Source organism: Malania oleifera, chromosome 4, assembly GCF_029873635.1.
Source record: "Malania oleifera isolate guangnan ecotype guangnan chromosome 4, ASM2987363v1, whole genome shotgun sequence".
Classification (NCBI taxonomy): domain Eukaryota; kingdom Viridiplantae; phylum Streptophyta; class Magnoliopsida; order Santalales; family Ximeniaceae; genus Malania; species Malania oleifera.
The window spans coordinates 114,676,550-114,701,669 of NC_080420.1; the positions used below are offsets into that span (position 1 = coordinate 114,676,550).

The 25,120-nt window shown below is 38.6% G+C and overlaps 1 protein-coding gene across 1 annotated transcript in view; it reads right to left on the reverse strand.

The window, feature by feature from the left end:
* LOC131152689 (aminopeptidase P2) overlaps window positions 1-24,733 on the reverse strand; it is a 40,423-nt gene extending 15,690 nt beyond the window's left edge. The window contains exons 1-10 of the mRNA XM_058104493.1: window positions 24,238-24,733; window positions 23,136-23,261; window positions 22,721-22,840; window positions 22,215-22,490; window positions 21,776-21,948; window positions 20,578-20,832; window positions 18,495-18,646; window positions 15,198-15,388; window positions 14,391-14,499; window positions 13,988-14,142 (exon numbers count right to left, since the gene is read on the reverse strand). Of these exons, the coding sequence (XP_057960476.1) occupies window positions 13,988-14,142; window positions 14,391-14,499; window positions 15,198-15,388; window positions 18,495-18,646; window positions 20,578-20,832; window positions 21,776-21,948; window positions 22,215-22,490; window positions 22,721-22,840; window positions 23,136-23,261; window positions 24,238-24,576 (1,896 nt within the window). The 5' untranslated portion in view covers window positions 24,577-24,733. The remainder of the gene's footprint in view (window positions 1-13,987; window positions 14,143-14,390; window positions 14,500-15,197; window positions 15,389-18,494; window positions 18,647-20,577; window positions 20,833-21,775; window positions 21,949-22,214; window positions 22,491-22,720; window positions 22,841-23,135; window positions 23,262-24,237) is intronic.
* Window positions 24,734-25,120: the final 387 nt, after the last annotated feature.

The window sequence follows — 25,120 nt, forward strand, 5'->3', positions numbered from 1 at the left end:
ACAGTTCTACCTTTTGTGAAAGTTTGCAACCGTTAGAAGACCACTTTACCCAAAATCTTAAGCTGTTAGGTTGTGGACCAACAACATATATCAGCCCTTAACACTCTCCCGCACATGGAGAGATAAACAAACATTAAACAAAACCCTTTACAGGGAATATAATAAATTTTTAAACATCATATAATAAATGTGAGCAACAAGACTAGAACCCAAGACCTCTTGGTAACCAGCTCTAATACTATGTTAGATTACAACTTTACCTAAAAGCTTAAGCTGTTAGGTTGTGGGCCAACAATATATATCAGGCCTCAACAGAAACTCAATGAAAAAATTGTGTTTTTATCCCCCTTTTTTAGCCAAAGAGCTCTTTTTTGTCTCCAAGAGATTTCCTCCATCCCAATCACACTAGAAAGCTGTTTCTACACACACACACACACAAGAGAATCTTCTCTATTTAGTGAAAACCGACCCCTCCACAGCTTCTTTACTATCCCCCTCATAGGCTCTCCTTCATGACATTCCAATCCCTAAATACCTCTTGATTCCAGTTCTTAGTTTCTGTATTCAAACTCTCAATTTGTTGTGCTCACCACATAACCACTCCTCTGGGAGTGTATCGTTGGGCCGTATACAGAAGTAAACCACCAATCCCCAACCCCCATGATCTCAAGTACTACGGACAAGGAGAAGGAACCTAAAACATATTCCTTACAAGACATAACCCTCCCAAGCCACACACTGCCCCCCTGAAGCCCCAAAAGAAGGCAGAGATACCCAATCCTTAAAACTAGTATCCCAAATGGTCCTAAAAGCAAAGGAATCAAACCTCACCTAATTTAGACTCTTGTAAAAACAAAATGTCAGGGTTCACTCTATTCACCAGGTCTCTAACAACTCTTCTATTGTCTAACCTCCCCTAGACCTCTAACGTTCAAGGATAAAATCTTCATTTGGTAACACTATCAGCTCCCAAGCACCTGCCCCTTTTCTCATAGTTCATTGAGGCCGCTAATCTAACTAATTCTCTACTCAACTTATTAGCTCTTTTTCTATCCTCTATCCCCTCCTTCGTAAGTTGGGCCAAATCCTCAGAGGGAACTGCAAAGGAGAAACTCAAATCATCACTTCTTGGGCCACTTGGTTTTCTCTCTTATCCCCCAATAGATCAACAACATTTTGGTTTCCCTCAGATCCTAATTCTTTATGGCATTTCAGTAAATCGAAGTTAATATGGGAAGACACAAACTTAGAATGGTTACCGGTGGGAGTTGTAGAGTCCCCACGCTCACTCCTGGATCATTGCTTCTTCAAATCCTTATTTGATGAATTGGCATTTAGAAGGGGAGTAGAAGGTTCAGATTTTTTGGAAGAATTAGAATATTTAGTAGCTGTGGATAGGTTGATTCCTTACAAGTCCTGGCAGTATCCGAACCTTGAATTCTCGAACCCAATTCAAGGCAGCGATCTGCTAAAGAATGAGACCCTGAATTTAAGCCAACATCAACTTCTCCATCCTCCCAGTGGTTCTTGCAATCCACTTTGTCTCTTTCTTCAACTTCTCTCCTCAATTTATCAATTAACAGTTCATCAGCTTCAAGATCAAAAAAGGAAGTTGACTCCTTCCCATCTTCCGTGAACTCAAACAAGTCGTCTTTTTATTCCAAGAGTCAGTAACCTCTTTTCCTTTTAATTTTTCACAAAAACCTTCCTCTTCTATCTTTGTCTTCACTTGTTTGCATGCTCCTAAAAGTCTTTTTAAGACTATTGACCATTTCTCAGACACAATCGGAGCCTCTTCCATCTCACTGTCTAGCACCTCTTTTGCCATGTTTCTATTTATCCCACTTGCCTCTTGTTCTCTCCTTTCTTCTTCGTCATTTTGTAATTCCTTTAACTGAACCATTGATCACTTTTCCTTTTCATTTTTAAAGACCCAAAAAGAATGATTCACATGAAGAGGAGGGCCACTGTCCACTTAAGTGTACAAAGGCCTGAATACCTCCCAACCAAACAAAACTATGATCTGTCTCAATTTCCATTTCCACTTCTTTTATCCCTGTTTTCAGCACTTGACAGTAGGTTGCACCCCAATTGTTGGGATTAGATTTTTCTTAGGCCCACTAAAATTATTCACTCTGGACCAATTAAAGTTGGACATGCCACAATTATTCTATCGGTCCTTTTAACACCTTTGTCTACTGAACTTGCCCCAAAAATATCTTCCCCTGTAATTACGCGTATTATAGTAATTATATCCAGAATTCCAGCACTGAAATAACCTTCCCCTGTAATTACACATGTTAACCCAGAATTCCAGCACTGAGATCTCTCAAAACTCCCCCTATTCAAGGTATTATGAATCTGTCCCTGAATAGATTCATTCTTTTGTCTCCTTTCTCAATTACCATCACCAGAGTTTCTCCCTCTCCGCTGATCTTTGCCAGAAAACCCCTCTCCTGTCTGGTTTGTAGCCCCCCCAAACCACTATCTGACTGCTTGTTCCCGCTAAGCCTCTGATTGGTGTGCCCAACCTTTGGTCATATATTTGTTGAACCACAGTCCAAACAGCACACAATATCAGCCCCTCACAATTCAAACTTACGTTTTTCTTTTCTTTTGAGAACTTTGATTATTGAAAAATCTTATCCATCCCCCTACCTCCCTCCCTTCTAGTATGCACACCATCCATATCACACCTTGGTTTGAGATCCTTTCCAAGGATAAGAACTAGGGGTGTGCAATCGCTCAGTTCAGCCAGTTTGGCCAATTAACCGAATTTTTTCGATTAACCCCACCCCATATCTAGAATGAGATAGCTTCTTGTGGAAATAATTCTCATTAATCGTAACATAGGCACAAGTCTATATAAATAGATGTACAACAGAAGAATAGAACGAAAGAACCAAAGAGCTAACTTCTAAGGAAACTAAATATTCTAGGCTATTCACACATTTACAGCCAAGATTCTCTTAGAAAAATAGGAAAGTTGACTAAACAGATTTGAAACTTTCCAACACTCCCCCTCAAGCTGGCTTGAGGATATCTTCCATGGCCAGCTTGCTAATGAAGTTTTCAAATTGTTTCTTCGGCAGTCCCTTTGTCAATATGTCTGCTCCTTGCTCAGTTGTCGAGATATACGGCAGACAAATTACTCCCTCATCTATTTTCTCCTTGATAAAATGCTTGTCTACCTCCACATGTTTAGTTTTATCATGAAGAACTGGATTGCGAGCAATAGCTATTGCAGCTTTATTGTCACAATACAGTTTCATTGGTAGTGAATTAGTAATCTTTAATTCTTCCAGCAACCTTTTGATCCATAGTGCTTCACAAATTCCATGCGCAACAGCCCTAAATTCTACCTCTGCACAACTCCTTGTCACCACATTTTGTTTCTTATTATGCCATGTTACTAGGTTTCCTCCAACAAAGGTGCAATAGCCAGAAGTTGATCTTCTATCAGTGATACTTCCAGTCTAATCTGCATTAGTGTATACTTCAACCTGTAAAGTCCCATGTCCTCCAAATAATAAACCTTTACTTGGAGTCCCTTTTAGGTACCTTAGAATCCTATACACAACATCAAAATGCTTGGGTCCTGGTGAGTGCATAAATTGACTTACCATGCTTGTTGCAAAGGCTATGTCAAGACGTGTATGAGAGAAATAAAGGAGTTTGCCTACCAATCTTTGGTATTGCTCTCTGTTGATCACTTCTTCAACCTTAGCTGGTTGGAGTTTTATGTTCAGCTCTATAGGTGCTTCTGCTGCTTTGCACCCTAGCAGACCTATTTCTCCAAGTAAATCAAGCACATACTTGTGTTGGGAAACAAAAATTCCTATTCTTTGACCTAGCAAATTCCATACCAAGAAAATACTTCAAGTTGCCTAAGTCTTTGATCTCAAATTCCTGAGCAAGGATCTTCTCTAACCTCTCTAGCTCATTGCTATCATCACATGTCAGAATTATATCATCTACATAGACAATAAGGATAGCCATTTTACCTTCACTTGTGTGTCTATAGAACATAGTATGATCGGCTTGACCTTGGCGATAGCCATGACTCTTTACTACCTTCCCAAAGTGTTCAAATCAAGCTCTAGGAGATTGTTTGAGTCGATACAATGATTTCCTCAATCTACACACCTTGCCTTTGCCACCTTTCCCTTCAAATCCTGGCAGTAGATCCATAAAGACTTCCTCCTCTAAGTCTCCATTTAAGAAGGCATTCTTCACATCTAGTTGATATAAGAGCCAGTTAGAGTGAGCTACTTGAGAGAACAACACACAGATTGAGTTCATCTTGGCCACAGGAGCAAATGTTTCCTGGTAGTCAATTCCTGAGTGAACCCTTTCGCCACAAGTCTTGCTTTGTACCTTTCTATATTGCCAACAGCCTTGAATTTTACTGTAAATACCCATTTATAGCCAACAATCATCTTCCCTTCCAGTAGGTCACCAATTTCCCAAGTGCCGTTAGCAATTAGTGCATCCATCTCTTCTTGAACAGCCAATCTCCATTCCGGGTGATCTAGTGCTTCCTGAATGGTTTTTGGAATAAACAGATGAAAAACATTTGAAGTAAAAGCCTTATAAGAGTCGGAGAGTCAATGATAGGATAGATGGTTGGAAATAGGATGTGTGGTATAGGTTCTAACTCCTTTCCTAAGGGCAATGGGCAGGTCAAGATCAAAAGAATTATCAAAACAAGGATCTAGAGAAGAAAAAGTACCTGGAGTATGTGAAGGAGTACTAACTTGTGTAGGTGATGATGATTGGCCTTGCTCTATATTTGAAGAAAAAGCTCTATTATTCTGATGATTTCTTCTTCTGGTATAAACACGAAGTTCAAATTAGGGAATATTTGATAATACTTCTCCCCCTGTTTGTGAATCAAGTATGCCTTGTATAGGTAGACTAGGATTTCCATAATTTTCGCCAGTTAAAGTATCAGTTTCCAGACCCTTTAAAGAGTGGATGTCAATGTCAAGGAAAATATTTGAAAGAGGCTTAGAGATTTGCCAGAACTCATCTTCAACTTCCTTTTTCTCCCCCTGAAGATAATTATGGCCAAAAAAGGGCTGGTTTTCAATAAAAACAACATCCATACTGATATGAATTTTTCTTGTTAGAGGGTTAAAACATTTGTACCCTTTTTTATTAGGAGCATATCCAAGGAAGACACATTTTTTCTGGCCTAGGATCAAGCTTGGATCGAAGATTGGTAGGTATATGAACAAAAACAGTGCATCCAAACACTTTTAGTCGCAAGTCTGATGTTATCTGACATGTAGGAAACAATTTTTTTAGGCAATCTAAGGGAGTGATATATTTTAGCACTCGAGTAGGCTTCCTATTAATGAGATAGCATGCAGTTAAAATAGCATCACCCCATAGATATTTAGGAACTTGCATTGAAAACATTAGGGCCCATGCAACCTCTAACAAATGGTGAGTTTTTCTCTCAGCAATGCCATTTTGTTGTGGGGTGTCACAAGATGTAGGTTGATGTTGAATACCCTTTGTTGAAAGAAACGTTCCTAAACATTTGTTAAAATATTCAGTACCATTATTAGTTCTAAGGATACTGATTTTCATTTGGAATTGGGTTTCAACCATATTATAAAAATCCTGAAAAAAAAAATTCAACCTCAGATTTGTCACTCAATAAGTACACCCAACACAAACGTGTATGATCATCAATAAACGTAACAAACCATTTCTTATCAGAAGTAGTTGTGATTTTTTAGGGACCCCAAACATCACTATGAATTAAATAAAAAGGTTTGGAAGAATGATAAGCTTTTGATTGATAGGTGCTTCAGTGACTTTTGGATATGTGGCAAACATCACAATGAAGAGAATTGCAATCCAGTTTTTCAAATAAGCTAGGAAAAAAATGTCTTAAATAAAGAAAACTAGGATGTCCTAGTCTAATATGCCAAAGCATTATTTGTTCGCGTACAGAAACAGAACTAGTACTACTACTCAAATCTTGAACATGTCTATTGTTGAATAAAGTCTCATCGAAGTAGTAGAGTCCATCAATCATTCTAGCATTGCCAATCATCCTCCCCAATAGTTGGTCCTAAAATTCACAATGGGAATCAAAGAAAATGACACAACAATTAGAATCCCGTGAGAGTTTACTAATAGACAGCAGGTTACAAGCAAGTTTAGGGACGTGAAGGACAGATTTGAGTTCGATTTTTTCAGAGATTTGGACCAAACCTGCTCCAGCAATGGATGAAAAACTTCCATCTGCAATTCTAATCTTTTTATTACCAGAACAAGGAGAATAAGATTGAAACAATTGTGAGGTACTGGTCATGTGATCAGATGCACCAGAATCAATAACCCATGGTGCAAGATTTAAGCAACAAGGGTAGGCACTAGAGCTATCACCTGTTTGGGCCAATGAACTAGTAGGAAGACCAGAGGGAGAAGTAGATTTCACCAGTTGAAGAAGATGATCCACCTGCTCAGCACTTAGGAAATTAGCTTCATTGGCTTTAGGGACTGCATGACTGCTGCCAGAGGGTCCAGATTTGTTGCTCTTCCAGTTTACTAGCTTTCAATGCAGTTTCCAACAGTTTTCTCGAGTGTGGCATGGCTTATTGCAATAGTCACTCCATACTCAAGGCTTATCTTCCAACCTCCTTTGATTAGAGTAAGGCCGCTATGCAGTAATATTGGCAGTAGCCAAATCTATGTTACCAGTAGCATGAGGAGCAGGATTATTGGCAGCAAGTAGAGCAGAATTTTCTACAGTCTCATCATCCTTTTTCTTCATCATCACACTCCTTCGACAATCTTCTCGTCGTACCTCAGAAAATACTTCCCCGAGTGAGGGTAGAGGCTGTCTCTCTAGGATTCTTCCCCTTACTTCATCAAACTCATCATTAAGTCCATCCAAGAATTTAAAAATTTTTGCCTTCTCCGCCATCTTCTTATTGTGATTGCAATTAGAAGGATTTTTCCATTCATAAATATTGAATAAATCCAGATCTTGCCATAGGCTCTTAAGAACATTGAAATACCTTGTTACACTACCGTCTCCTTGATAAGTATTGATGATCTTCTGCTGCAGTTCATAAATCTGAGAGTAATTCCCAAGGTCAGAGTACATTTGACTCACATTGTCCTAGAGTCCCTTTGCAGCAGAATAGCACATGTAATTAGCACTAATCTCTTCATCCATAGCATTCACGAGTCATGCCATCACCATGGGATTTTCAGCATCCCATATAGTATAAGATGGGTCTGTTTTCTCTGGCTCCTTAGCTTCACCAATCAAGTACCCTATCTTCCCTCTTCCACGAATATACATCCTAACAGATTGTGACCACCGTAGGAAGTTGGCCTCATTCAATCGTATATTGGTAACTTGGACAAAGTAAGGTTCAGAATGAGTAGGTTTGGTTTCAGGTTTGGTTTCAGGTTTAGCTTTGATTGAAGTTTCAGCCATGGCTACAGCAACAGAAGAGATTAGGGTAGAGTTGAACAAGGAAGAAAACCCTATAGAGATTAGGGTCAGATTGGAGCCACCAAAGGAAACTATGGTTTACACAAGGCCAAGAGCCGGACCTGTCTCTGATACCATCTAGAATGAGATAGCTTCTTATGGAAATAATTCTCATTAATCGTAACATAGGTACAGGCTTGTATAAAAAGATGTAGAGCAAAAGAATAGAAGGAAATAACTAAGAAGGAAATAACCAAAGATGCTAACTTCTAAGGAAACTAAATATTCTAGGATATTCACACATTTATAGCTGAGATTCTCTTAGAAAAATAGGAAAGTTGACTAAGAGAATATATATATATATGAACTGTCACTAACTCACTAGATCTGCTGCTTAAGTACAAACTGACCGAGTTGCGACAATCGCCGTCGCCGAATTGGGAAGGGGGAGTGCCGCCGAGGAACATCAGACCAACACCAACATCAGACCAACATGGCAACACCAACACCGGGGAACTAGGAGTGCCGCCAAATCGCCGACTACATGCACAATGTGCAGTGTGAGGTGGGAAGGAACTGGGAAAGGAAGGTGGAAGCCGAAGAGAACTGGGACTGGGAGTGCCACTGCCAGTTGCCGGCGTGTCGCCGCGGCGCTACGTAGCCTCCGTGCGTCAAAGTTTTGAAGCCGAAATGGGAATGGCTGAACTAAATGGGAAGGGAACCTGGGTTTCTGTTGGGAATGGCCGAAATCAAATGGAATGGAACCCTAACATAAAATTATATAACTTAATAATTTATATTTAATTATTAATTAATTAAAATTTAGGTAATTCGGTTAACCGAATTACATTTTCCCCATAATTGAACTGATAACTGAATACCCGAATTTACCCCATTTTAAAACCGAACTGACCGAATTCAATTAAAACCAAATTATGCTCACCCCTAATAAGAACCACTTGAAACAATTAGCTCTCAATCGAAACATGAAAAAATCATTTGGTGCTCTAAAGGACTTGATTCAGGGATCCTCTGATTTTTTTTTTTTTTTTTATAAATAAGAAATTATGTTAATAGTTCAGCAAGCCAATTCCTTTCCTCTCTTGTTAAGAAGAAATGAAAGTTCCAGCTACCATCCTTCTCCAAAATTTTGAGCAGCTCACCATTGCCCGTGAACAAGAACAGCTTCTTACCTAACGAGCAATAATCTCCCCCATTCTTCTATCTGGACAGAGTCTTGTTCGTCTCAACAGAAAAAGGAAGGAACTTTGTCACATAATTGGAATCACGAAACACCCTCGTGAACCTAAGTCGCAAAAAGCAGATTTGCTAGAGAATCAGGCTCATACAGCAACTCTAGAGACTCAGAATTACGAAACAATCAAGTGGCTTTTGACTCATGTGGCTCTCAGCTAAATTAAAGTTATGGATTTAATTGTGTGTCTTCCGGAGGCCATAAATATGGTTGACAAGTAGACTAAAAGATGAGTTATAGCAACTGCTTTAAGGAATCAATCATGCTCTCTGAAGGCCAAGGATGATTGCAGGAGCCTGGGTGGGAGTTCAAGTGTCTGCTGAGAGAGTTTTTTCGGTAGACAAAAAAGTTTTCTAGAAATAGATGAAAGAAGAAGACTCGGTTATTGTTGGTTTTTCAGTGGTTTGGTTCAATTTCTTGGTTAGGGTATCAATAGGCGAAGCCATCAGGTAGTAGGGTTCATAAGAAAAGGTTCCACCATGCTCACGGATTTGAAGGAAGACGTTGAGGGAGACATCATGCAAAGAGAGCATCGCAAGCAAGTTAGAAATATCAGCACTAGAATTTTACCAACTACCTTCACTTTCTTCAACACCTAACTAGAGGCCTGCTCCTTATAACAGTAATTCTCCCTCTCGAGAGAAGCATTTGTAGCCAACATCACTTCAAGCAGTTCAGAATTGATCACATCTAAGGGACCCTCACAAATCTCAAGTGTCAACAAAACAAGGTCCCAACTCTCAAGGAACAATGGCAAAGCGGTCATCCCCTCTTTGACTTAAATCTAACCACTGCAATACCTGGGGTCCTGGTGGGCCTGATTCTTTTGACAAACCCACCTACCAAAGTCCACATATGCCCCATTTCATTTAAGACCAATTTTATTTCTTGCTCAAATTTCTTAAGCCTACTCCAATGCAATTTGGCATGAACCTAGATGTCAAGGAATAACATCTATTCCAAGCACTCATCTCACCTGCCATTTCAAAACCACATCTTCGATAGTGGCCCATGACCACAAGTTTATTTAGATAATTAAAGAAATATTTTGAGAGAGAGAGAGAGAGCAGAGGTTACCCAAACCTTTGATTTCCCCTCTACACTCATATCTTCTACTCTGTGTTTTTCATTAGCTTTGTAAAGATAGCTATACAAACAAAGACCTTCTGCCATCCAAGAGATTCAAATCCATCGGGCAAAATAACCATCCTCAAACCTCCACCATTAGTTCCCAGTGGATAGGCATTCATAGTCACACCCAAGGTGGATTAGGTTACTGCCTCCTACCCTTTTCTTTTACACAAGGAAACAAAAATTTCCTTCTTCACAATGTTAGGATGGAAACGTAAGAGTGTGCTTCTTCATTTAGGCCCCCCGGGCATTAATTACTAGTGGAACCGTCCAATGGTATTCTTCATCTTCTTCTTCATTGATTACTAGTGGAACCGTCCAATGGTGTCTTCTTCTTCTTCAATCCCTCGGGCAAAATAACCATCCTCAAACCTCCACCATTAGTTCCCAGTGGATAGGCTTTCATAGGTCACTGCCCCCTACCCTTTTCTTTTACACAGGTAAACAAAAATTACCTTCTTCACAATGTTAAGATGGAAACGTAAGAGTGTGCTTCTTCATTTAGGCACCCTTGGCATTGATTACTAGTGGAACGTCCAATGGTCTTCTTCTTCTTCAATCCCTCGAGCAAAATAACCATCCTCAAACCTCCACCATTAGTTCCCAATGGATAGGCATTCATAGGTCACTGCCTCCTACCCTTTTCTTTTACACAGGGAAACAAAAATTACCTTCTTCCCAATGTTAGGATGGAAAAGTAAGAATGTGCTTCTTCATTTAGGCCCCCTTACGTAAGAGTGTGCTTCTTCATTTAGGTCCCCTTGGCATTTCTTAGTGGGACCGTCCAATGGTCTTCTTCTTCATTGATTACTAGTGGAACCGTCCAATGGTCTTCTTCTTCATTGATTACTAGTGGAACCGTCCAATGGTCGTCTTCTTTGAGTACTAGTGGAACCATCCAATGGTCTTCTTCTTCTTCTTCTTCTTCTTCTTCATTGATTACTAGTGGAACCGTCCTATGGTCTTCTTCTTCTTCTTCATTGATTACTAGCAGAACCGTCCAATGGTCTTCTTCTTCTTCATCTTCATCTTCTTCTTCATTGATTACTAGTGGAACCATCCAATGGTCTTCTTCTTCATCTTCATCTTCTTCTTCTTCTTCATTTAGGCCCCCCTTGGCATTGATTACTTAGTTGGAACCGTCCAATGGTCCGAGGGGTCTGATTACTAGTGGAACCATCCAATCTCTCTGTTTCTCTTCCCGCATTCTCTCTCTGAATTCTTCTCTGCCCTGAAATTTCAGAAAAAAAAGATAACGAAAAGCAGTTCTGCAGTTCTGAACAAATTTGAAAATTCCAGTCATGTCCCTAGTTTTTGAAGCCCTAACTTCTACCAAATAATCTGTGACACCACCACCACAATCAAAAACAAAAACCATTGAACCCTTCCCACTGAAATTTCATCACCATCCAACCAGCCTTGAAGCCCCATGCGCCACCCGAAATTCTCAAGCTGCCGTCCCCTCCAAATCCACCCTTGCCAGAGTTTTTTTGACACACCATGACTACTGTTTGACTCGCCACCCCTTGATCAACCCCCTCCCAGAAAAGCATCACAGGGGCACCATCGATGGAGGGGCATGCACCCCACATGCCGGAAACTACAAGTGGGATCCTGCTGGACTCCCCTCCTGCTGCCAGAATCAGGAGAAACTGGTTCCAGCCACAAGAAATTGGTGTTTTCTCCCGAGATTTTGATTTGCAGCCTGATATTTTGGTTCCAAACTTGAAATTGTGCAAGTAAGCTTGATAATTTGCTATGAGAAGCAAGAAATTGCCGCTGCCAACATTGGAAATCAGATTTTATTGCTGCATTTGTGAGTAATTTGTTTCATTCCTACGTGAATACTCAAAGATTAAAGGAGACTTGAATATTGTTTTGAAATAATTGAGAATAAAGTTTGTGACGGCCCATCATATAATTGCATCAAGGTGATCAATGTTGAATTGCCTACGAAGGTGGATTGTTATCCAGTAGGGTACAAAACATGAAAATGCCTTGGAGACTATTACCAATGCTAAAAGTAGGCTAACCGCCGAAGTTGCAGCCTTCAGTAAAAGGCCCATGGAATTTCCTACCAAATTACATGGTGGAATAGCTGCTGTCCCTTGTACTTTTGAGTTCTGTGAAGACTGAAATAATCATTTGAATAAGGGGAATTAACTAGAAGTCTTTGATTTTAATAGTAGCAGTTGTCCTGGTGAATTTGATGCTTGGATGTTTTCTTGTAGTACTATTTCCAATGGTATGACAAGAATAAGGCTAGAAAGTTGTGCTTGGATGAATCGAAACTGAAGGGAGCTGCTCAAATATGGAAAAAACAACTAAGATCTTTAAAGGAGATTTGGTGAGATTACAATGGGTGATGAGATGAAGCAAGCCATGCAAGAGCAATTTGTGCGTCCCAATTACCAGCAGCGTGTTCATCTCCGACTCCTTAATTTGAAGCAAGAAGAACAGACAATGATGGTATACACTAGTAGATTCTATCATTTGGCTACTCGTGCCAATATATAACGGAAATAGGATGTGATGATAGCTTTGAACAGAAAACCATTCAAGTCTGCTATTGCCTCCAAACTTGCTATGTGTTGTCTCATTATAGTTGGGGATGCAGTACAAGTTGCCACTTAGATTAAGGAGATGCAACGCAATCTTCCTAGAGCTGCATCAGCCCTTCAGTTCGAGAAGAGTACTAGTAGAGTTCTACAAGAGAAGAGAGTTGAGTAATTGAGTAAAGGTGTTCAAACTAATACCTCTTGGAAGACTCCTGAGCACTCCAAAACAACTTCTAAGAGCCAACCATCACTCAAATGCTTTAAATGTCAAAGTTTTAGACTTCAAGTTGCACAATGTCCTAACCAAATCATGGCTGTTGCATAAAAAGATGATGATGATGATGATGATGATGATGACACTCAAGTAATTGAAGCTGAAACAGAAATCCCAAGTGACTTAGTGCTTCAATATATACTATCTTCCCACAAGGTAAAAGAAACAGAGGAATGGAGGCAAACTAACACCTTTCAAACTCAGGTGATATGCCGAAAACAGCTTTGTACTTTTGTTATTGATCTTGGTAGTTGCACAAATGTAGTTTCTAAAGAAGTTGTGACGAAGTTGATGTTGTAAGTTCAGCCTCATCCCAAACCATTCAAAATTGCTCGGGTGAATAAAACCAAATTTTATGGTTCATGATCGCTACTTACCTTCAAGATTGGGTCCATTGTGGAGACAGTGCAATGTGATATCCTTCCTATCCAAATTTGATTGTGGAGGCAGTGCAATGTGATATCCTTCCTATCCAAATTTGTCATATCCTTTTGGGCCGACCATGGTTATTCAATAGGAAGGTGAAGCATGATTGATATGAGAATTCTTATTCCCACTCCATTGACAACAAGAAGTATAAATTGATTCCATCACGAATTCTCCCACTCAACAAGTTGAAGTGTACTGCTGGTTCCTTTCTTATGAAATGAGATGACTCTATTCATCATGATGAGCTACTTGGTACTTTCCCCCACTCGATGGAGTTGAGTCCTTTTTGGAAGGAGGGAATTGATGTAGGACAAGAAGTGGGTATTTGGATGGATCATTTTGATCCAATTCGGAGGCCCATGTCAAAGAATAGGGTCAATGGTTTATTGGGTCCGAAACCCAAATGTGCTCAGTTAGTTAGTTGTTCAAGTGTGTGTGTGCAGTTTGCTTGCATTATGATCATGCATCTTGGGGACTTGTTTGTAGTATTTATGTATTATAGGAGTATGTTTGTAATGTAATGTAGTTCTAGGGATACGTATGTAATTTCATGTGTTTAGAGGCTTTCTTATAAATAGTTCATGAAAGTCACGTTGTTAGCAATTGATGTTGAATTTGAATTCAACTGCATGTGACTTTCCCCCTTGTATCTCCTCTCTTACCCCTTCCCCTCTCAAATTTCTTCTTATTTCACCCATGGCTGCAGACCATTGATGCTGCCCCTGCATCACTTTTGAACACAGACAGTTGAGTCCAAATCAGTGACTCCTGGTACAATAGACCACATGAAACACGCTTGTTGTAGCAAACTAACTGGTCCAACAATCACAATTTGAATTCATCCCTTAATTCATACAGAAGAATAAAAATAGTACCTCAATCCGAATACCAAAGGCATGATCCTCATAATAACCAGGTTCATTGCTGACAATCATTCCTTTTTGCAATGGTGTCATATTTCCAAATCGAAAGCTTATACTTTGAGGACCTTCATGAACATTTAATGCAGCTCCAACACCATGGCCAGTACCTAACATGCGAATGGGGCAAGAAACAAGTAAATGAGCAGAGCCAATGAAATAGATCATGAGGTATTAATGTTGCATATAAAGAACAAAAATATAAAACAACAATAAGACCTAAGTTCTACTATGAGAGGTCAACTATGTGAGTTCTTTTTCCACTAACTTTATATAATCTAGGGCAATATCCTCAAAAGGTTCGAATAAATACTGAAAACACAAGTTATAAATGAAAGGAAATTGTCAGAACAAGTACCATGCCGGTAATCAAGTCCAATTTTCCAAAGAGAAGAACGAGCAAATGCATCCAACACAAAGCCAGGCGTATTTTCAGGGAATACCGCCTGATCCAGAGCTATATGACCCTGCAACTGAATGCTTATCAGAAATTTAAAAGAAGAAAAAAAAAAAATAAACAAAACACAAAATAAATGACACAAAAGCAAAAAAGCAAAACAAAAACAAAAACCAAAAATAAATAAATAAATGAGATAAATTTTAGAAGCAGAAGCAGCGTTGGCTTTGTCAAAGCTATAGTGCACCATATACACAGCAGAAATGTATGCAGTTGACACACTCAAATGTCTGACATAAGGATCATGCCTCATAGCCCATAGGGCAGCTCTGTGGTAAAATGCACCAAAATTATAACAGTGGAATGACACTAGATGATTGCAAAATGGTCCTTTATGACAAACACAAAATAGCTGTCACAACAGAAGACAACTACCAACTTGAACAGTGTCCCCCTTCGTCCCCTCCCCTCCCAACCCAAAAAAAAAAAGGAAGAAGAAGAAACAAATCCAAACCCAAAAAAAATCCAGATGCAGACGCACGCAAGAATCAACAAAGTCACAAACATTTGCTAGAGAGAGAGATAAGAGGCGATATATAACCAATATTGTATCTTTTTCCCTCTTTTGGCACTTCACCTAAAGCAATTACAATTAACAATAAAAATGGATTTTCTATAAACATGATACTGCATGCAAAAAGTAGGAGGAAGTGAGGAATGGACAGAGAGAGCATTGTACAGGATAGATAGATCTAAAGGACTTTGCACCTGTAGAACTCGGGTGAAGCATTCTTTCTGTTGTGCAGTGGGCTGGCCAAAGTGTACTGTCCTTGTAATATCAGTAGTACCATCAATGTATTGAGCTCCACTGTCTAATAGGAAAAGTTTCTTTGTGTCTAAAATACTACAACTGCCTGGCTCCGGTTTGTAATGTATGACAGCACCATTTGCTCCAGAAGCTGTAGAATCATTTAAATTTAAATCAGTAACATGAAGGAAGTAATAGTTCAAAACTTATCCTGCTAGAATATTTACTTGTAGTAATTTGTCACGTGTCTAACATATTTTACCTCTTGGAAATAACCATATGACTGACTTGAAAGTTTATCTATATTTTTTGCAGATCATTTGTAAAGAATGAGACGAAACGTCAAATATTTCCCATTATAGGCAACAGCATTATAAAAGAACTGAGAAATTTTCCGTTAAGCAGGAACTTCCAACTAAAAGATGAACTTAAAAATTCTATATGTGAAGTCCATAGTGGGAACTCTCTCTAAACTCTAGGAAGCATAAAGTGCAAAGATTTTCACAAGTCACTGAATGGAATCCTAAGGGGAGTAAAAGATCCAAGGGTAGGGGTGGGGAAGAGGGAGATATCAAGGAAAAGCAAGTATTGATCACTTTAGTTTGATAATGGCAGCCTATGCTCATCCTCCTCTCCGAATTGAAAAATTAGAACACATCACCCAATGGAAATGACTATCTTGAACAGAAAAATTATGGCAAATAAATGCTTTCTTTGCAAAACATGGTAGTTGATAAATGAATAGGCCCAACACTAGCCCTGTAGTTGTGCTTGGACTAGAAATGAGATAGTTGTGGAAGCTTGCTTTTTCTACAGTGCAACCATGGCAGTCTACTCGACAGCAGCTGCAACTATAAATTAGTAGCTGTGGACTATACCTCTTTTTTCTTCATTTTCCCCCTCTATATTGCGTGGCGGGAAGAAATAGGAGAGTTTTTAATGTGGAGGAAATGTTGGCTCTCTTTTATAGGTAGATGGCTTAAGACTAATATTAGGTTTCAGAGGAGGATTTTCTATATGTTAAGGCTGCAATTGAATTTGTCTACTATCATTGTCTATAATAAATCATCTTCTTTCAACACTCGAGTTGGATGCACTCAGCGTAACAACCCCATCCCACCATAGTAGTGTTGACCAAACTCTGAACTCCTGAAGTGACTCACGTTAATGAAGCCAAAAGCTAAAGTGCAAGTCAACGTATTCAACATCCACATTTATAAACTGACACATAGTTCGCTCTCACTCCAATACAAGATGAAGATTGAAGAGCTTCACCGTTCCTTCCAATTGAGTTGCTTCACTATTTATTAGTGACATGCTCCCATACTCATTTGATACCCATTTTAGATTTATTCCATTGCAGGCCCACCGCATTCTTTCTTCCCGTTTTTACCACATCCCAGAATAGGGTGCTATCACCTGCTTGCCTAGAAAAGGTCCACAAGAAGCTCACCCCTACTCACTTGCAACCCACTTTGATTTATTCCGTTGCAGGCCCACCGCATTCTTTCTTCCCCACTTTTACCACATCCCAGGCTAGGGTGCTATCACCTGCTTGCCTAGAAAAGGTCCACAAGAAGCTCTCCCTGAGCATTAGACGGAGACCTTTCTCTCTCGTCCAGCGTCATGTGACAATACAGTGAATACATGTACAACTTCTCGTGCTTTAGGGTTTCACAGTCCCACCAGCTTCTTGCTATGCTCCTCCCCAAGCTATATCTGGAAGGGATCTGGCTCTAATACCAATTGTTATGATGCCATGTAAGTGTTGTGCAGCATTTTATACATGCAAAGGCTACCATTGATTTGTTGACTCTCTTTCTCTATAAATCCTCCTCTTCTAGTATACAGTGCTCTGGCTCGATGCCCTTGGTATCCTCTTCTTTGCCCATCAAAAATATAAAAAATCTACATAAAGGATCACATCAACTGTATTTGATCACGTGCACTTTTATCACATTATTCTTTTAGGATTGAAAAAAAATATATTCAGAGATAAATTCACATAATCATCATCACAAGAATTTGTTTTTCCTGGCAGGATGAGTTCTTGAACCAAGCCACGAAATAATGATCACAATCCAACGAACACCATCTACACATTTTCTTCTTCCCAACGCGGACGATTAAGAGCTTCTTAACCAACACTTCAAATAATGATATAATAATAAATTAAGAAAATTTAATTTGCCCTTTGACATTTTTTTGGGCAGGTCTCCAATGTATCAATAGATCCGAACCCCATGATAGATAAAACAGCCCAGAGCAATAACAAGGGATCACTTACAGGAATAATTGCTGCTTGTATCATGCTGATTACCACCTTACCTAAAAGCTTGAACTCTTAGGTTGTGGGTCAACAATACATATCAAGCCTTTACACTCCTCTGCACATGCAGGTTACATGGATAAACAGGAAAACAATCAATAATACCATTACAGGAAAAAAGAAAATCCATAACCATCACACAATAAGCACAAGCTCTAATACCCCTGTTAGTTTTTGGTCCAAGGACAACTATGTATACCAAGCCTTAAAACTCCCTGTAGGTCCAGCCTGATTTTACATGGAGAAACAAACAAACAATGAATAACACCTTTACACAAGTTAAAATAATTTTTAACAACCACCCAATAAACATAGGCAACAAGAATAAAACCCAGGACCTCCTGGTAACCATGGCTCCAACACTGTTTCAGATTACCACTTCACCTAAAAGCTTAACTGTTACATTATACGCTAACAATGTATCTATCTTCAACCTGGACATCATTGATTCAGCATATTTTTAGTGAGGGGCAATGCATCAACTGCTAAACAAAAGAGGAAATAACAGCCAAATTTTATCATACATCAGCTTAAGAAGCATACAATGAATTGCAAATATTCTAATGGCAGCAACGAGAGATCAGAGAAGCCTTTCCGTTTCTCAGATTGAAACTAAATTTTCTAACACAGCCCTTTGGGTGCAAGCAAAACAAGTGGCAAGAGAGGGAGAGGGAGAAGGAGAGAGAGAGAGAGAGAGAGAGAGAGAGAGAGAGAGGAGATACTGAATATTTTATTTTGTGTATTTTGAATTTTTTGAAAGAAGAACTCTGAGAGGATGTTTTAGACTTTATATTCATAATTTCGTAGGATCTCAAATAGTGAGAAATCTTAGATACTTATGATTCATTTCTTCTCTTAGATTTTCATAAGAAGCAAATCAAGCATAAGGGCAAAAAAATGACTAATACAAATACAGAAGTTAGTATACCACTAATTGTATCAAAACTTGTATCCAAAAAACCATCCTGCTTTGAGCGGACTTCAAGAAGTTTGTCTGCAACATCTACTTCTGTTAATGCAACATTGTTACAGATTTCCTCTTCCAGCCAGGCCCAAAACTGTGCTAGAGCAGCTGCATCCCTGCATACATTAAAGTTGCACACGCGATGATGCTTTCTCTAAGACTCATTTTGATAACCAAAAATACAATATGAAAGCATGATTGACTGTTTTTTCCAGCTCCAAATCCTGTTAGACAACCACTTTACCTAAAAGCTTAAAGCTGTTAGGTTGTGAGCCAACAATGTATATCAAGCTTTAACACTCCCCCACACGTGCAGTCTGACAGCATGTGGAGGGATAAAAACATGATAGATAACACCCATTACAAGTAATACAATAAAAAGGCTTCCTAGGCCGCAAGGCTACCCGCTTTGCGAGGGTAGGGGGAGGGTCGTCACAGTGTACGCAGCCTTATACCTGCTTTCGTGCAGAGAAGCTGTTTCCTTGGAACAAACCTGTGACCAACTGACCACAAAGGAGCAACCTTGCCATTGATCCAAGGCCCGCCCTCATCACAGGGAATACAATAATATTTTATTTAAACGTGGGCAATGAGACTAGATCCCAAGACCTCCTGGTAACCAGCTCTAAAACCATGTTAGACAACCACTTTACCAAAAAGCTTAACCTGTTATGTGGCCCAACGATGTATATCAAGCTTTAACAAATATCCAAACTCTCAGGCTATAAGATGGGCAGGATTTTGGATATTCATAGAAAAGGTGGATGATCTTATGGATTAATGACAGAATTAAATACTAATGCTCAATAGAAATTCCATAGAAAGCAACAGAAAAAATATTAAAAAGAATTATCCTTCATAATATGATAATAAAGTAAGTGAAATCTTCTTGGCAATTAGGAAATTAGGAAATTAGGAAAAGAAATTACAATTCTGGATAAGTTTCTCAATGATTTTTATTTATTGCACTTATGAGAAAATGTGCTTGAATATCCTCTGCAGGACAGTGATCGAGTGAATAAATGATTACACAGGCATCATAGGTTTGGGGATGGGCATGAGGGCATAGGCTGGTCGAGAAATATGTTTAAATTGAATGTGCAAACATTTAGCAATAATTCCATTTAAGAATGACATGATCCATATTAATAATACAACAACAATCTGTGGCAGACTAGGAAGCCTAATAAGGCTTTATCTCTAGCTACTTGTGTGATGTGTTTTTGATAGTGAAAAGACACATTCTCATTTTTTATTGCATGCTGCACTGCTTGGATTTGTGGAACAAGCTGTTTGGTTTCTTCGGAAAAAGATGAGCATATCCCTGATCCTTGGATTCTTACTTTCTTCTTGTCTTTGAAGGGTTAAGGATTAATAGGTTGTTGAACTGTGGTGTCTTTGCAGTTATGTGGATCATCTATTTGGAGAGGAATGCCCACACCCTTAATGGCCAGCCTCTGCCTTTGCAGCTGCTTTGGATAGAATTGGCTCTCTTGCCTTGTTGTGGGCCTTTTTTCCTTCTGGTTGCTTCAAAGGAGTGTTTTTTTCAGATTTTCACCAGGACTGGTTGGCACTGTTGGCTTGATCTCTTTTTTTCATATAAAAAAAATTGTTTAAAGACAAGAATGTACAAGGAGGATGAAATTTTCTCGGATAAATAAAGGAAAAAGTGAAAAACAAAATGATGCAGAACCAATTGGCAAGGAGAAAATAGAAGAAAATAAAGAGAAATCAAAGAAAAAGGGAAAACAAAGCAAAACAAATAGGGTTCTCCATTTAAACAATGCAAGCAACCTCTCGAAGTTATGCATCAAGCCTTTACATAGGCCTTTCTCCTAAAACTAAGGAAACATACATGAGGAAACAATATTCTTGAGAAGCAAGTAAATAAATTAAGGAACCTAAATATTGCCAGGATACTTCTTTCTTAAATAAATAAAACCCTTAAAATCTACTATGTTCCTTTAAAAATTGCTTAGACTTCAAATCAGTATAATGAATACAAGGCAGCCAATATATTGTCACATGTTCCAGAGAAAGGAATTACCTTAAATGAGCATTGTGCATCCCTTCTAGTTCTGCATTATTTTTTATTGCCTTCGCTAAAGATATAGGGGAAAAATTGTAGATTCCAATTGGTGCACCAGATTGACCATCTGCGACATTATGCATCTTAGTATTACTTTTGGTTTTATTCCCAGGGCTCTGAAAGTATCTATCGCAGGCAGATTTATAGCTGTTGACGATAGCTGCATTAACAGACGTGGTATCCAACCACAGGCATGCCCCTTGTGCTACCAAACTGAAATATAAAATTATGTTTTCAGAAGAAATGGTGAGAGTCTATAAAACAAATAGAAAAGAAAGCATAGATAACAAGGAGTCCAATTTTATTAAATTTTGAGTGTTTAAGGCGCATGAGACTGCCTGTGGATGGCATATATACTGATCCCAATAACATACCTTATTTTGTTTCTACAGCTTTTGATCTAAACTAGTGACTAAACAAATGAAGACAGTTTGTTGTGAAGGAGCAGTAGTTGAAATTTGAGGGAAATCTGTCCAAGATGGTAAAGACATGTGCATCAAAATGAATGAGCAAATCTGTTGCAACAAGTGCAGGAGCTTCAGAAAGGAAGACCAAAAAAATATGGCAAGCACCAATTTCTTGTGGTTTAAAGGATTTACTGATGTGATTTGAACTACTGTGTGTCTACTTCAGATGCTTCACAGCACTAATACATGTGGGAAACTGATATCCAAGATAGTATGTATGCTATTGAAATGTTCGTGCATTTTTTAAAGTTGAATAATAACTGTATTTAAATCTGACTCATGCTTTGTACTTTTGTTTTAAAAAAAAATAATCCGAAAAACAGAAACTTGTGTTTTGTACCTTTTTTCTGTTTCTTAAATAAAAAGGCCAGCTATTTTAAGAACAATATGGTAAAACCTACCTTTTTGGTTCTCAAAGTTTTGACCCCCACCTCACCTCTTTTTTTGGAAATGGTTGGAAAGACCATGAAAAGCAAAATAATCCAAACAATCACATTTCAAAAAAAAAAACGGAAATTGCTCCGAAGGTACCTTAAATTATTGATTATTTTTAGTATCTACAAAGAGACGGTAATTGTTTTTATGAGTTCATAGAACTAAAAGATTCACATTGAATAAACCCTCCATTCAACAGATTAGTGGATAGTCAACACAACTTTACATGCAAAAAAGAACCTGAATATACAAACCTTTCTATTTCAGCAATTATGGATTCATATGGTCTCAACTCTACACCCGCAATCTGTAAGTGATCCATCACAGCCGGTGTAACTTTAGAATTATCAATAAATAATTTTGCTCCACCAATCTCAACAATTAAATATGCATACATAACAGGAGAATGTGGAACATCATTCCCTCTCTGCAAAATAAAATTTAATAACACAAATTAGAAATAAAATGGTCTAACATAGAAGTGTGAACAAGTGTTACTTAGTTTTAACATTAAATAAGTAAGGACACTTTAATATTTCTGGGGTAACGGTCTATCCCAAAGTCTCAGTTTTTTTCTTTTTTTTAGGCAGCAAATCAACATTCAAATGATCATGACAAACAGGACAACATATGGGTTTCTATACAACTGTAGGTTAATTGAGCAAATCCAAGGACATCATTTAGAAGAATTACCAAGTTCAACAACCAGGCAACTTCATCAAGCATGGAAATAACCACTGCAGAACTACCAGCATCAATGAGTTCAGACCTCAGGGAAGACAATTTCGATGACACATCTACACCAGCATACTTTAGGTCATGTATTCTTATTGATTTGTTTGGAAGCTTTGGCCTTGACTCGCCCCATATTTCATCCACAAGATTTAAGTTGTACAAGTAAACCAATTCATGGTTCTTCTTACAAATTGTCTCCTTTAGTTCCTCTGCAGCATCAGAAGAAAAAAGAAACTGCACCCTTCATAAAAATTAAAACAAGGTGGCATCAAACTCAAGGAAGCCCAAACAAATGCTACAGAAAATGTAAACCTGCATAAATTGATAAGATAAAGGGGAAGAGATTTCCTTTATCCACACACGCACGTGGGGGGTGGTGTGGGTGTGGGGGTGAACAAATCCGTACTTGTAAATGCAGTCATTATAATCAACCCAATTTAGGAGGAGGTTTAAGTATTGCTCACAGGATCAATGCCAATTCTGCAACCCGGAGCCAAAACATCATTGAGCCATTCACCAATAGTAGGAACTCCAAAATTGCCAGCTCGCATGAGAACCCAACTAGAGCTTAACTGCTTCTCTGCCTAAACATAACAAAAAACAGAAAATTGTCAAAAAATCTTTACATGTAAAGATGCAAAATATCACATCAATTCCTTCTGGTGCTTTGCTAAGGAAAAAAAAAATGTTTTCAAAGTACTACATTCCTTCGCCCCCCAACCCAAACCTCCCTCCTCACCCCCCCCCCCCCTGCCACCACCAAAATAAATAAATAAAATCCAACAAAAAAAATTTATATGGATAAATACACAATAGAGAGCCAAACTTATGCAAACAATGGGACAACAAAAGCAAAATTATGGTACTTTCTTTCCAAACCTGGAGAAAATAGCGCCCATCTGTCCAAAGAGCAGCTTTGTCCTTCGTAACAACAGCAGTTCCGGCGCTACCTGTAAACCCTGATATGTAGGCCCTCCTCATATAACATTCAGCTATGAACTCACTCTGGAATCGAAAAATCAATGGCACATAGAAATGGTTATGAACCATCTGAAAAAAAAATTTATTAATTGCTATTTATAAGCCAAAAAAGGAAGACCTGTTCATTGCTTCTTTTTGTAAGTAAGAAACCTGTTAATACCTCAATGAACACTAAAGGTGCTTAATTTGTTTTTCATAATAATAAGTGGACTGACTGACCTGTGCATTGGAATCGGATCAAGACTCAACAAAGATGTCATCATGAAACATATATATACAGACACATAAAGAAAATGATAAGAATAATGAATGACATATTTACTTTTGATCCTAAAATAAGGCCGCATATGGGCTTTTTGCCCTATTATAGGTGGGCTGAGCCGTGCTTAAGTTAACTAGCCTAAATTTTGATTTTTGAGTTGAGAGTTAAGATTACGCTGTTAGTGGTAGAACTCAACAAATCCTAGCAAGATCCAAGTTCCATCTATTTTGAGCACAGATTTTGCACATTCACCGAATAAATATTCAATTTAACAACCAGACAACTAGAAGCTATCAGCAGGTGAGAGGTTTGGTAAAGAAGTAGGGTCCTTTCATTTCAACAAATTTTAAAATGATTTAGCTCGAGGGAAAAAAAAATACGAAGTTCTCCCAGTATTTTTAGTCTTTTGCTGAATTGACCAAAATTTCAAAAGCTTAAAATTTGTGTGTATGTCTGTATAAAGTTATAAACAACCACCTTCCAAACTTGTATGCATTTCTACACACAACTTTGAAAGCACAAAATTTCAAAAATCAATTCTGCAGTATAACAACATTTCAAAGCCGAAAAACTGCAGCATTCATCAAAATTTCGAGAAAAAGTCACAAATTGAGCACTAATAATTCATTATACAAAATAACCAATAAACCCAGTCAAAATTCAGCAATAATACACCACAACCCAACTCTACAAATTGCGAATTCAAACAGACAATGCACGTAATATCTCAATTTAAACCTGGTGAGCGTCCTGAGAAGGAATGATATATGCATCGATACCGATTCCGGGCTTCGAGAAGAGCTGCCGAAGAGCACAAAGCTTCTCGTCCTGCTCCGAACCCGAGCGTTTCTTCCTTAGCTCCGAGGAGGGTTTGGCGGTGATGGAACTGCAGGTCCGGACAACAAAGAGCGGCGAATTTCGAGGTTTTGTGGAATTTGTGGTGTTGGTTTTGAATTTTTGGAGAAGTGGGGTTAGAAGAAAGGAGCCGAAGCGGCGAGAGTAAGAAGAACGAATGAAAGATGTAGATACGGAGAGGGGTGTGGAGTGAGAGAGAGGAGACAGCGCAAAGGCCTTCATGGCTACCCCAGAGAGAGAGAGAGAGATAAGGCCCCAGGAGACTGGATGTAGAGGAGAGGACAACGTTCACACATGTAGCAGACGAACTCTAACGAAGATGGGGGCGGGGGTGGCTTCGAGGCAGCCGAGTCGACTCGCTTCCAGTACTGTATTCTTTTCATTTTACGGTGGGTAATGCAACCAACAAAAAGTATTTGACGTGACTAAGTTTTTTTTGTTGTGTATCAAGATCCACTCAACCGTTAAATCATCTTTCTTCTTTTTTTTTGGTTCAATTTAAACATTTCTACTAAATACATTTGTGTAAAATACCTAAGTCCCTCCTTGTGAGACACCTTCATTTTCCACCAACCACAAAAAAAAAAGTCTTTAAATTTTGATATTGAAAGATAGAGGGTAAGACGAAATTGCTTAACTGAAACTCTATATTATCCATCTCTAGCGTGAATGCAAATACTTATTCCTACCACTATAACTTATAACCAAAAATGAGAATATCTTAGATGGAGACTAACCTAAGAATGAGGTTTTTAGCTATTGAAAA